Source organism: Heptranchias perlo, chromosome 32 (assembly GCF_035084215.1).
Source record: "Heptranchias perlo isolate sHepPer1 chromosome 32, sHepPer1.hap1, whole genome shotgun sequence".
NCBI lineage: Eukaryota > Metazoa > Chordata > Chondrichthyes > Hexanchiformes > Hexanchidae > Heptranchias > Heptranchias perlo.
The window spans coordinates 6,172,490-6,186,041 of NC_090356.1; the positions used below are offsets into that span (position 1 = coordinate 6,172,490).

General features: G+C 45.0%; 1 protein-coding gene across 2 annotated transcripts in view; it reads left to right on the top strand.

Annotated features, from left to right (window-relative positions):
- Nucleotides 1-13,552, top strand: part of LOC137300960 (multiple epidermal growth factor-like domains protein 6) — a 292,410-nt gene that overhangs the window by 224,061 nt on the left and 54,797 nt on the right. For both annotated transcript variants that reach the window (XM_067970253.1, XM_067970254.1), the window contains 4 exons: nucleotides 1,584-1,706; nucleotides 4,202-4,324; nucleotides 9,069-9,236; nucleotides 10,446-10,577. In XM_067970253.1, coding sequence (XP_067826354.1) covers nucleotides 1,584-1,706; nucleotides 4,202-4,324; nucleotides 9,069-9,236; nucleotides 10,446-10,577 — 546 coding nt within the window. The remainder of the gene's footprint in view (nucleotides 1-1,583; nucleotides 1,707-4,201; nucleotides 4,325-9,068; nucleotides 9,237-10,445; nucleotides 10,578-13,552) is intronic.

Here is a 13,552-nt window from a genome sequence, read left to right on the forward strand (position 1 = left end):
GACACGTCTACATGTGTGTTTCTGATCACTTCCAGCACTCTGACGCACAAATATTTGTGGCATTATCCAGAGTACTGTATAAAACAAACTGAGGTTCTCTAGATATGGACCAATAAATCACAGTTATGGGGCAGGGAAAGTCTGGTTCATTAAAAGGTGATATTGACCCCTGGTGCTTCATGATTCCACGACAGTGGAATTTATTACTTGCCGCAGAATGTGTCCCCTTCCAGATTTTCCCACGTTTTCTTTCTCTTATTGTAACTGTATTGGAACCAGAGCGTGGTGTACCAATACCAATACTGTATCAATACCAATACTGTATCAATATCAATAATACCAATACTATACCAACATCAATACATTATCAATACCAATACTGTATCAATATCAATACCAATACTGTATCAATACTAATAATACCAATACTATACCAACATCAATACCAATAATACCAATACCAATACCAACACTAATACTAATACCAATACTGTACCAATATCAATACCAAACGTGAATGGTGTCAAGTGACACCCAAATTCTAATCCCCATTGACACGCAGCTCCATAATTCCCATGTGTTTCATACCTTGCATGATTTACCTGCAGTTTCAAGTGTGCCTGGTATGAAATGCGTGGGGAATTATGCAACCCCATTGGTCTCAAATCCTTAATGAACTGGTTTTGCAGAACTTCCAAGTCCAGTTTGTCAAGTAAATGTGCAGGGTGTGAAATGTATAGGGGTCAATGAGTTGAAAATCAGTGGGGTTTAGAAGATTGGTGCCAACTAAATTTATTCCCTGTCAGAACATCACGGCAGGGAATTTCCTTGGAGCCACACTTCCGGTGGGAACAACACCGTGGAGCGGGAGCAGCTGCGAGGAATTTCCCAGCCACGATATTGGTTGTCTCCTACTTAGCACTTAACTGCCACTTGATGCCTAGCTGTATCGCCTGACTGGTATTAAAGTTGCTGGGGAGTCAAGGGCTAAACACAATGAACTGTTTTTAAATACATTACAACAGTGACCACACGTCAAAAAGAAACTTCATTGGCTGTAAAGCTCTTTGGGACGTCCTGAGGTCGTGAAAGGCGCTATAGAAATGCAATTCTTTTCTTTAAGTTGTTTAAATTATACAACATTATCTGAACAAAAACCATCAGTTAAACACCGTTTTTATATTGAGATTGAGATGTCTCCAAACCCTGGGCAGACATACCACAGGATCAACAGTCTCAAGCCTCGGAATCTGTTAGGGTCGGCTGCTGGATATGGGTGGAGGTGTGAAGAGTACAACACAGGTATGGGTGGGGAGAGAGTCTGGTTTGGTGAAGCATTGATATGGGGATGTGCCAAATGCAGATACGGGGGGGTTTGGGGTCATCAGTAAAACATGAACATGAGGAGATCTGACTCGATAATTCAGGGATGGGGGCACAAATTATTCTGGACAGGTGCACCATGGAACAAATTCAAATTTAGGTCCTGGGCGCCAACTAATATCAATAACCAATAACGCCGGGTGCGGAGTGATCCAGTTTACACAGAGGAGCTGATCAGAGTTTGTTTTGCCCTCACACAGATGTGGACGAGTGTATCACTGGTGCTGGCTGCTGTCAACAGGACTGTTTCAATACCCCTGGAGGATACGAGTGCGGCTGTCACGCAGGGTATCGGCTCAGTTTGGATGGCTGTGCATGTGATGGTGAGAAGTGACAGTTCAGTTCCAAATAATGTTGCATTGCCCCGAGTCTGACTGGATTCAAACTCAACTCCCACTGGTGAAAGCACAGCGATTCCAGCCAAATCCAACAAGAAAGAGCTTGTCATCTGACAGCTTTACCCTCTGATCTCTCTCTTTCAACCTTTCTATCTATTTAATTGATACCAGCATGGTCATGCTCTTAGTTTCTTTCTGACAAACATACGAAAAAGGAGAGGGAAAGACTAGCTAGTCCATCAAGCCTGACCCATCCTGACATAGTGCAGCGGACATGTGCCATTGACTCCGCCCTCCCCCCTCCCCCCTCCCTCAACAACCACGCAATCTCTTGGGAAAGAGACAAAAGCTCAGAGGAAGAAACATTAGGCCAATTCAGGAAAAAACTCCGTGACCAGTGCCGCTATCTCCATTCATCCACCTACCTTCTATAACTCGCGATGTCTTCCACTTGCAGGAACTCATTCAGATCCTTTCTAAGCACTTGCAGTGAATCCACACCCTGTGTAACCGCCAACTGCCCCATCTTACACACTCTACCTCCTGCCTGCATCTTCACTGTGTGGAAATCAAGAGCCATTACACCATTTTCTACTCTAACTTATTCTTTCACAGTTCCTCAAGACTGTTTCATTTCATTTTCCTCCTTTTGCCTCAGTGGTCTGCATCAATTCTCAACGATTAATTTTTTACCCAAATTGATTTGGGCCATTCTTCATCTGAGGTTAATTGTCAGATATTATCTTATTAGCCACTAGAAAGCCACTGAGATGGGTGTCAGCTTGGCTCAGTTGGTAGCACTCTAGTCTTTGGATCAGGAGGCTATAGAATCATACAGCTCAGAAGGAGGCCATTCGGCCCAGCGTACCTGTGCCAGCTCTTTGAAAGAGCTATCCAATTAGTCCCACTCGCCTGCTCTTTTTCCATAGCCCTGCAATGCCTTCATTATGGTGGAAGAACCGATGTAGGACAGCTTGAAATATGCCAACCATCTTAATATTCTAGACAACCAAGCCTAATTTCTTATGGGAGGCTTATTCATCACCAACTGCCTAATCCAGGTCCTCATGTAAGGGACTTTGGCAAAGGGATATTGGGGGTTCAATCTCCACATAATTTTAAGTGATAAAGTTGATTTGGTTCTATCACTTTATACTTGCCTGTACTTTTCACTGAAATAACCAAAGACAGGAATTCCACCCATTAAGTTTTTCATCCATTTAGGATTACATTTCTTTCAGAACAGAATCAATAAATCCCTAATTGCTACTCTACCAAATTGAGCTGGCAAACTAGGACTACGCTCACTGCTAAAATCCACCTCCTGTGACTATCAAACTGTTGATGTTGGCCAGGGGTCAGTTGGTTGTGAAGGAACAAAGCGAAACAAAAATAGGATATTTCAGTTAAGAAGAAACAATGACATTTAGCAGTGCGAGTGTTTGAGAAATTAAAGGATCTGAATGAGAGAGCAGTTTCCATCTGCTGCCTCAGCACCACCATCAGATCCAAATGGGGACACTTACAGAGACGATGGACTTTCCTTGTTCTTGGATTCATTCATTGGAAACGCTGCACTAAATTTACTTTGAAATGATGCTTGTACTTTTCCAAGTCCCAGGGTAATGTGAAAAGCTTGTTTTGATTTGAATGTGGTCAGTTTTGAGTCGAGCTCTAAATGACTTCCTTTAAAATTATTATTCTCTATTTAACCCTTTGAAGGTTTTGGTAAATTTCTTTTTTAGGATTTGTTGTTTTTCTCCGTGACGGATGCTCGCTGGTGTGTGCTGCCTTATTTAGCTGAGGGGGCGAGGGGAAAGGGGAGAGGGCACATGGTATCTCACATTTAGCTATAGTAGCTCTGGCTTTATTAGCCAGTATGAAACAGGTGCTCCTGGGTGAAGTGGATTGGATTGTCAATATTTTCACTAGAACACTGGTTGTCAAACTTTCTGTGTGGGGAGTTTGGACTCTGGGGGAATCAAGGGATATGGGGATCGGGCAGGAAAATGGAGTTAAGGTCAAAGATCGGCCATGATCTGATTGAATGGCGGAGCGGGCTCGAGGGGCCGTATGGCCTACTCCTGCTCCTATTTCTTATGTTCTTATGTTCAATACTATCCATCAGTCTCGCAATGGCAGAAAAAACTGCTAATTTAATTCACATGGGATTCTTTATCATCATGGTTGAAAGGAGTAGGAGCGAAGACGACATAAATCAAGATATGGTGATTAATGACATGAAACTTGGGTTTTAAAAGCAGGGAAATTGTAGGGAAGAGGAAAGACTAATAAATGCACATGAGCATTTGATACAATTCAGGCTGTTTAATGATGACTAACTGTATTTAGAAATTCATTTTCATTGCAGCTATTTATTTCTTTCCAGGTCAGTGACACAATCTTTTGAGATTGGTAGAGTGATGTATGGAGGCTTTTATGACATCTGCACTGACGTCTCTTTGCATTTTTTTTTCCAGATGTTGATGAATGCACTGCGGAAAACGACAGCTGTGAGCACATCTGCCAGAACACAGCTGGATCCTTCCAGTGCTTTTGTGACATCGGATACAAGCTGGAGGAAGATCGGAAGACCTGCGCTCGTACGTTCCTGTCTTACGGTGTCGTTGATTGGGTTTCACATTTGGAGAACTGCAGTCCTTCCATTTTGCAAAGCAAGGGTCATCTTGAGGTGTATTCAGGGGTTTGTACTTAGATTAAGTGGGGAGAGGAGATATATGCAGTCTATTCAATGAGTCAGTATCTTCTGTCCAGGCCCAGTATGGCCATGTGAAGATCTTAAGTAGATTTTTAAAGAAATATTGTTGCAAAATTTCCAACAACAACACAACTTGCATTTATACAGCGCCTTTAACGTAGTAAAACGAGCCAAGGCGCTTCACAGGAGTGATTATCAGACTAAATTTGACACTAAGCCACATAAAGAGATATTAAGACAGGTGACCAAAAGCTTGGACAAAGAGGTAGGTTTTAAGGAACATCTTAAAGGAGGAGAGAGAGGTGGAGAGGTTTAGGGAGGGAATTCCAGAGCTTAGGGCCTAGGCAGCGGAAGGCATCAATGGGGCTTCTCACAAATTCCCACCATAATTTCAGCGGAAGATGAGCGGAAACTCGGGAGAAATGGCATAAACTGCCATTGGCGTCTTTTCTCAGAGGTTTCCACCGAAGTTATGGTGGGAGATCAGGAGAATCCCCCCTGCCGTGGAAATTTTGCCCCATTGGCCCCCCATGATGGCTGAAGGTTATGCATTGAGTAGCTCGGTCATACAGACTGGAAGGGTTAGCTGATCCAACAGGGTAGCATTATGGATACACATGGATGGACACTGGGTGAGGTGAAGGGCTGGGTGAATTCTTTGAAGCCAGAGCACTAAGCTACTCTGAAGAAATCTACCAGATAAAGGTCAACAAAACTAAAATAATCTCGGTCATGTGAGGACATCTGGTTGGCAAAATGGGCTCTTGTTGGGCGGGTGGGGGGGCCACATTCAAGGAGATGGATCCTGTGTATTGGTTACTGAAGTCATCTAAGCTGCATCCACAAATGCCTTTTATTTGGAACAATGTACTTGCAATAGTAAAACGTGGGTAGGCATTTTATTTATGATGTTACTGTACCAACTTAAGTATTGACTTGGCTCAGTGGTAGCACCCTCACCTCTCAGTCAGATGGTCATAGGTTCAAGCCCCATTCAAGAGACTTGAGCACATAATCTAGATTGACACTTTATGGCAGTACTGAGGGAGCGCTGCACTGCTGGAGGGGCCGTCTTTTGGATGGGCCGTTAAACCGAGGTCCTGTCTGCCCCGCCCTCTCAGGTGGACGTGACAGATCCTGTGATGATATTTAAAGAAGAGCAGGGGAATTCTCCATGTCTTGATTGATGTTTATCCCTCAACCAAAACCGATTAACTGGTCATTTATCCTGTAGCTGTTTGTGGGATCTTGCTGTGCACAAATTGGCCGCCGCCTTTCCTTACATAACAGCAGTGACTACACTTCAAAAAGTAACTCATTGGCTGTGAAGCGCTTAGGGACGCTCTGAGGATATAATAAGTCCCATGTAAATGCAAGTTCTTTCTTACCATTGCCTGCAAACCCAGCTCATGCACTCCCATACCGTGCCTTGCTCAACAACAACAACAACTTGCATTCATATAGCGCCTTTAACGGAATGAAACGTCCTGAGGCTGCCCAGAGACAATACTGGTGAGCGGAGATCACATTTCAGTCAGATCTGTTTGCTAACCAATTGCTTCCTCAATGTAACTTTTATTAAACAATAACACGACATATTATTTCCACATGTAAGCTCAGTGGCAGGTTTCTCGTCCTCGTTAACCGTGGTTCTGTTAACCTCATTGTCCTCATCAGTTTTTAGCTCTGCTCCTCTGTTGTAGTGGGTACTTTTTTCTCTCTCTCTCTCTCTCTCTCTCTCAACCTCAGTTGTTTTTGGCCCGAGCTCTTGACTGTAGACCACAGGGCTGCTGCCAGCACAGCTGTGCCTGTTCCACTTTGTACTCTCTGTTCTGCCGTTTCAGGCTCCGTCGAATATTGATGAAATCGGGGTTTTTGTTTGACTGAAGTGGCCCATCTCAACTTCAATCGAAACCTTTGCCAAAGCAAAGCTGTCGAATAAGCATAACGCACGGAAATGATATTCAGCCCAGCTGGTTCTCGTGTTATCCCCTCAGCAGTTTGTTGCAATTAGATGTTTTGTAGAACTCCAAGAGCTTAGGGAGCTGAAATCTATTACAATTCACATATTTAATGCATGCATTTAAGGACAACAGAGAGAGAATAAATGTTTAACCGGCAATTGGATAATCACAATGCGCTTCCCTGGGACTATGCGGCAAATTGTTTGAAGATGTGCTTGTCCTTCCAGAGAGTCTGTCTCTGGTTATACTCTGTGGACTTTACAAAACACCAAATTGACCAAAAATAACCACCTTTTGCTTGCCCCGCATAAACTTTTATTTACCAATGATTGACAGTTGGGAGACAGCCAAACTTCTTGTGTATTATGGGACAGGAGCAGAACTGAAGAAAAAAAACTGGAGGGATTTTCATATAGAGTGAGAACCATTTAAAATTAGGTCAAATTAGGTCAAATTGCTTGCAATGTAAGATGGGGAATGGCATATTTGAGCCTTGGCCCAGTTCAGCCTCTTGGAGTTTGAGGTGCACCTTCATGTTCATTGACTCTTGGTGTGGGTGGAGATGGATTATTTGCTTCGAAATTTCACCTCTTGACCTGGCCGAGGTGCCTGTTTCGACAGGGGTGGTGGAATCACACTTGATCCCAGCCTGCCGAGTAATTGGGGGCAGTTATACCATTGGCCTATATAGTGTAAGTGTTTACAAGGCTTGTTTCTCCGCCATGCTGCAGGGTTGTCCATCCGTGGAATGTGACCTTTCCCTTGGGAGCTTGTGTGAGTTCCTGCTGACCTGGAGATGGCTCTTTTTCTTTGGTGGATCAGAGGTTCGGGGTATGGGGATTTTCCTCTGTGATCCCACTCGATTTTGGGGATCACAAAGGAAAATCCCCATACCCCCCAAGGCTGAGAGGCTGTGAGGCCTAACACAACGTCACCACCCGACTGGATTGTCCCTTCCCCTGTCCCCCGCTAAGACCTTCACTGTCTGCTACTTCCCTGCCCGCCAGATGCAAATGGCGGTGGGGTGGGTGGGGGACCAGGTCCATCGTGAATTTTCCTTGCGTCCGCCTCTGTTACCGACGCTTCCCAGGATCGCAATAGGGAAGGTGACGGTGGGCCTTGCAAATGGTGGTAACAGCCCTGAGGTGCCCCCATGGAGAGAGAGGACCATGTCGGGGTCTCCTCTCCCTCCAGTCGGCCCCAGACACTTTGCTGCTGAAGGTTCTGGTCTTGGCCAAAGCCTTCAGTGGGACATCCCCTGTAATCTTTGGGATCCTTCTGCTCCTTTAAGGTCCCTACCTGGATTTTCTGGCAACCCACATTCTCCACCTTTGTGCTGGTAGACTCCCTTTTGATAGGGGGAATCCTGCTGGGTGCTTGCCATAGATATGTATTGAACCCTGACGCAGGAAAGTAGGTCGGAGCAGGTGTGGAGGGACGAGTAGAAGTTGTGCCCCATCAAAACACTGCTCCGGAGAGGTGGAATCGCTCCCCTAAAGTTCTTTCAAGTGGGAAATCTGACTGAGGTGAAAAGGGTTCTTTGGTGATTTGAACTCTGATAATATGTTTGACATAATCACAGACTTGGATTCAAACTCAGAAGAGGCAAGATGAATAGATAGCTCAGATTTAATTGTTTTATATAGAGGGTGATGAATATTTGGAAAAGGGACATGCTGGAGGAGAATGGTGGTGACACTTCCGAGAGGGAACTGTATCAATGTTTGACAGAGAGTAGTGTGTGGGATTTTCTGAAGTTTGGGACCGAGATTGACTGCAGTGGTCTCTGCCAGGCCTGTGTGTTCCGATGTTTCTGTTTAAAGTTTTAATTAAGTTTGTATCTGGGCTCCATATTATAGAAAGGATATGGAGGCATTGGAGAGAATGCAAAAAAGATTCACAAGGATGATACTACAACTGAGAGGATATCCTTAACAGGAAAGGCTGAACAGACTGGGGCTCTTTTCTCTAGAAAAGAGAAAGCTGAGGGGTGACCTGATAGAGGTCTTTAAGATATTGAAAAGGTTTGATAGGGCAGACGTAGAGAAAATGTTTCCACTTGTGGGGGAATCCAAAACTAGGGGCCATAAATATAAGGTAGTTGCTAATAAATCCAATCGGGAATTCAGGAGAAACTTCTTTACCCAAAGAGTGGTAAGAATGTGGAACTCGCTACCACAAGGAGTGGCTGAGGCGAATAGCATAGATACATTTAAGGGGAAGCTAGATAAATACATGAGGGAGAAAGGAATAGAAGGATATGCTGATAGGGTGAGATGAAGTAGGGAGGGAGGAGGCTCGTGTGGAGTATCAATGCAGGCATAGACCGGTTGGGCCAAATGGCCTGTTCCTGTGCTGTAATTTCAATGTAACTCGATGTATCAATCTTCTAACATTATTTCTATATTTAACCCATGAGGGTTTTTTTTTGTCTTTCATTGAAAGTTCTTGGCAGGAGAGTTGCAGCAATGGTGAGTTGAGATTGCTGGAAAAATGTAGTTGTCTTTGGCAACACCAAGCTGATCTGATCAGGGTTTAACCAAGATGAGATTCAGGCCAGATAAAGGGTTAGTTTGGATGCCATCTGAGGATGGGTGGGTTGAGAGATTGACACTGAACTGTATCTCTTCCTGTTGTGTAGTTTGATTCTTCCTTCCATTCCAGCCCTGGATGACCCAGTGGAAGCTCTGAACGGCCGGCCTAGTTTTGGAAGACTCTTTCCCGAGGTGACCTTCTACCATGGAGAAGAACTGACCCAATTGTTTGATGAAGAGACGGAAGAAACTGGGGAAGGGGAAGCACGAGGGGAATTCACCCTGTCACAGAGCTTTGGTGAGAACATCGTCAATGAGATTCATTCTTTTTAACCTGATCTCTCAATTCTATAAGTTGGGGGGGGTGGTTTCTGCTTCTTACTCAAATAGTAATTCTTGAAGGAACTACGTAAATATCTTCGCCCGATCAGGGGCTCAAGTGTGTGATAGTATTGTGAAGATTGTGTCGCTGTGTAGACTCCATTCTGTGTATGTGCAAATCATAAACTACTATCAATTCACTACTGTTCAGATGAGCAACAGTGTCAGTTTGTTGAATCACACATTTCACAGTGCAGGAATTCCACTCAAATACCAATGGTGATATGGGGGAAGTAGCTTAGGGTTTTTGATTATCCTAAGTGTGCAGGACCTCTGCCTCGATGCACTTATAAACAATTTTACACCACCAAGTTATAGTCCAACAATTTTATTTGAAATTCACTTTGAAATGCACTTAGGATAGGACTTAACACAACTGTGGTTTTGTGACCGAGCATCTGAGCATCGCCAGCCTGTTTGTTGGGTATGAGGTTGTTTGAGGTTGTTGGGTATCAGAACCTGCGACTGGATCAAAGGCCTCCTCACAGGGAACACAGTGCCTCTATGGGTACAAATACATATTCTATTGATTAGCAGAAACAAGAAAGAACTGATTTTCAGACTTTACATGGCTTAGGATTCAGAATTTAAGGAAGGGAGAGGGTGGCAAGTTTGGCCGTGGATTAACTTTGGAAGGATGGTGTTAGAGGAGTAGGAGATGCTTGGGGGGTGGGGGAGGGGGTGGTTTCACAGGAGAGAGATGGTAACGGAGTGATTGTGGAGGGATATGGAGATAGAATTGGAATGGGTTTAGAGAGATTGGGAGATGTTAATGAAGTGGTTTTGGAGGGGTTGAAAGATGGTAATTGAGCGGTTTTAGAAGTGTAGGCAGGTGGATTTAGATGGGTAGTGAGATAGTTGTAGATTTGTTTTGGAGGGATGGGGAGAAGATGGTGCAATGGTTTTGTAGGGATAGGGAGATGGTTCTGGAGTAGTTCTGAAGGGATTGGAAGATGGTCATGGTTTTTGAGGGGTCCGTACTTTGGATATGGCAGGATACCGCAATGTCATAATATTCTGCTGGGATCCTGTATTGGATCTGGAGAGATAATACTGCAAAATCATAATATCCTGCTGGGATACTATATTGTAACTGTTTGTATAACTATTTGGATCTTGTTTGCAGTGTGTTGGGACGGTACCTTTGGGCATGACTGCAGCTTGACCTGTGCGGACTGTAGGAACGGTGGCACTTGCAACGAGGCTCGAGATGGATGTGTTTGCCCAGAGGGTTGGACTGGGATCTTGTGTAACCAGAGTAAGTAAACCGTTAACTCACAAGTGTGATGTGACCTTTGCATTAAAGTGTGATTTTGAGCCATGTTTGAGGTGGGGGGGGGGTCTTGTCATTTCATAAACACGGGAGCTACAAAGAAGCCTGCTCTGTGGCACTACCGAGAAAGATCCTTGGGACAAATCTAGGTTCAAAGTAGCCTCGAGGGTGCTGTGGCACAGTGTTGTCGGAGGTGGGATCACAATTGGAATTTCCCACAGGATGAGTTTCCTCCGAGGCGCAGGATTGGAGGATGGGCACTTGTTCCACAGGGAGAACCAGAGGACATGTCAACCCCAGCCACCCCCTGGATCTCCGGGTGGTCAGTTGAAGTAACAACAGAGGCCCGGAAGCGGTAATACAAAATGTGGTGAAAGAAAGAGAAGTGGAGATAAATGTGCTTCAAAAATGTTTTCCCCAATCTTCTCTATCTTCTCTCGAAGGTGCAAACTCTTGTCGGGGTGCCAGCTGTCCTGTAGTATCCTACCCAAGGTGTGAGCCTTTCATTGGCAGGCTATTTGACCGTGGAGTGCGTCAAACCTAAAGCCGAGCCAATCCTGTCCTCATCTGATGTCTACAGTTTTCAGCAAATTAAAAAAAAAAAAATTCTTGGGATGTGGGCGTCGCTGGCGAGGCCGGCATTTCTTGCCCATCCCTAGTTGCCCCTTGAGAAGGTGGTGGTGGGCCTTCTTCTTGAACAGCTGCAGTCCGTGTGGTGAAGGTGCTCCCACAGTGCTTGTTAGGAAGGGAGTTCCAGGATTTTGACTCAGCGACGATGAAGGAACGGCAATATATTTCCAAATCAGGAGAGTGTGAGACTTGTAGGGGAACTTGGAGGTGATGGCGTTCCCATACACCTGCTGCCCTTGTCTTTCTAGTTCCTGGATTGCAATCAGGAGTGGGATCCCTGACTGATTCCCCCACCCCACAACTCCCCACCCTTCCCTACTTCAAGGGTCCTGAGGCCAATTCTAGCCCCTTATCGCTGCCCCGGTTGAGGTCAGCTAACTCACCACACACCTGAGATTGGACCTGAGACTCTCCAGGTCTGCGAGGCTGAGAACCTCACAGAACCAGCAGGGGAGTTCATTCATTTTTTTAAAAAAAGTTAAAACAACCGTCTGCGTTACTTTGAAGAAGTTAAATTGAGCAGCAGGCGGTTTGAACAGTCAAAGGGAGGAATGTTGTTTACAAGGGGGCTCAGCAAGCAGTCACTTTGGTGTGGAGAATTTACTTCACCACAGAGTCACGACAGACACATTCCCTAATGTCCAGAACTAATTTGCTGCACAGTAGATGCTACTTCACTGAAACAACAAACATATTAGCAACGATCATTCAAGTGGGGTGTGTGAATTACTCGTGGAGACTGGGAATACCCAGCTGCTACTCTTCGTAGGAACATAGGAATTGCTAGATGGAAAAAAAGATCATGATCCACCTGGTAGTCGCATGATACAACGATAATGGAGCTGTTGACTAATCATGGCAATCAATCTATCGATTAGTCTACGACAGACCCAGACACGAGGTGAGAAAAACCCCCAATGTGTCCAAAGTCACCTGTTCCTCCCAGGCATGCTGCTAGGGTTGCCAACTCTGGTTGGAGGCATTCCTGGAGGTTTGATCACGTGGCGTGCTGATCACATGACATCTGATCACATGACGACTACAAATGTTCTTGCAGTTGCCATATAACGGTCGGGTCCTTTGTGGTCTAGTAGTTTTGCTCGTGGTTTTGCGTCAGCAGCTGTTGTGCGAGAAGTTCCGAGAACCAGGAGGCCCCCGTGAGCAGGAGAAGAGGGGAGTCAGAGGGTGGGGGAGAGGGGAAATGGAGGGTGGGGAAAGAGGGGAATCCAGAGGTGGGAGGAGCTTTGATTCCACCAATAGTTAATGGTGACTCACTGAAATTATACTTTAAGTGCTGACCAGACACGATCCTGGTACTGGGGTGTTACTGGGTATAGAAGACTCCCCTTCAAAAGTTATTTGCTGCTCTGTATTGTTTCATTTCCCTGACACTGGGCTGGGTCCTGCTGTGATCTGTGCCTCCCCATCTGTCTCAGATTTATGAGTTAAGGACACATGCGGGGGGTGTTTGAAGAGGGTTGAAATGCCTATTTTGTATGTGCAGCAATATGCCAAGAATAACACTTCCTTTCAAACTGTAATGACTTGCCCATAGTACTTGATATTATTCTCTGTCATCGTAATGAGTCATTGTAAAGATCTGTCATAGGTCCAGCCATGAATCCGGCCTCTATAAGCCAGCTTTCCAATGCTACTTGGAAAAAGAGAGAGAGAAAGTGAGAGAGAGAGAGAGAGAGAGACCAAGAACTTTCATTCTCTTTCATTTAGCGAGAACTTGCTTTCCAGAATGTAACGCACTGCATTCTAACTGTCCATCTACCCTGTTCTGCTGCTGGAGAGAGAAGACTTTCATCTGATCTATCTGAGCACGTTTTGAACCCGTGTCCCTAAATTAAAGGGAGAGTTTTAACACCTGAGTTCCCCTATCAGGAATTCGTCTCCTCCCTGCCTGGGCCTGGATTGGGCACTTAACCTCAGGATGAAAGGACAGTGATTGGTCACAATCCTGCAGCTACTTCCCTGTCAACAGAGAGGGAACCTTCTCCCACTCCATTTTTGGGTTATATTCAAACCCACGGTAGAACAACAATATTATAACACGCCGCAACATCAAAAAAACTGTTTTTAAAGCACCTCTCTCAGCAACATCTGGAATTACTTTGAAGTGTAGTGACTTTTGTTATGTAGCGAACATGGCAGCTACTTTGTGTATACAGCAAGGTCCCACAAACAGCAACAAGATGAACGACCAGTTAATCTGTTTTTGGTGTTGTCGGTTCAAAGAGTAATGTTGGCCAGGACACCTGGAGAACTCTGCTGTTTGTCAAGTGGCAGCTGTAGCTCAGCAGGTAGCACTCTCACCTCTGATG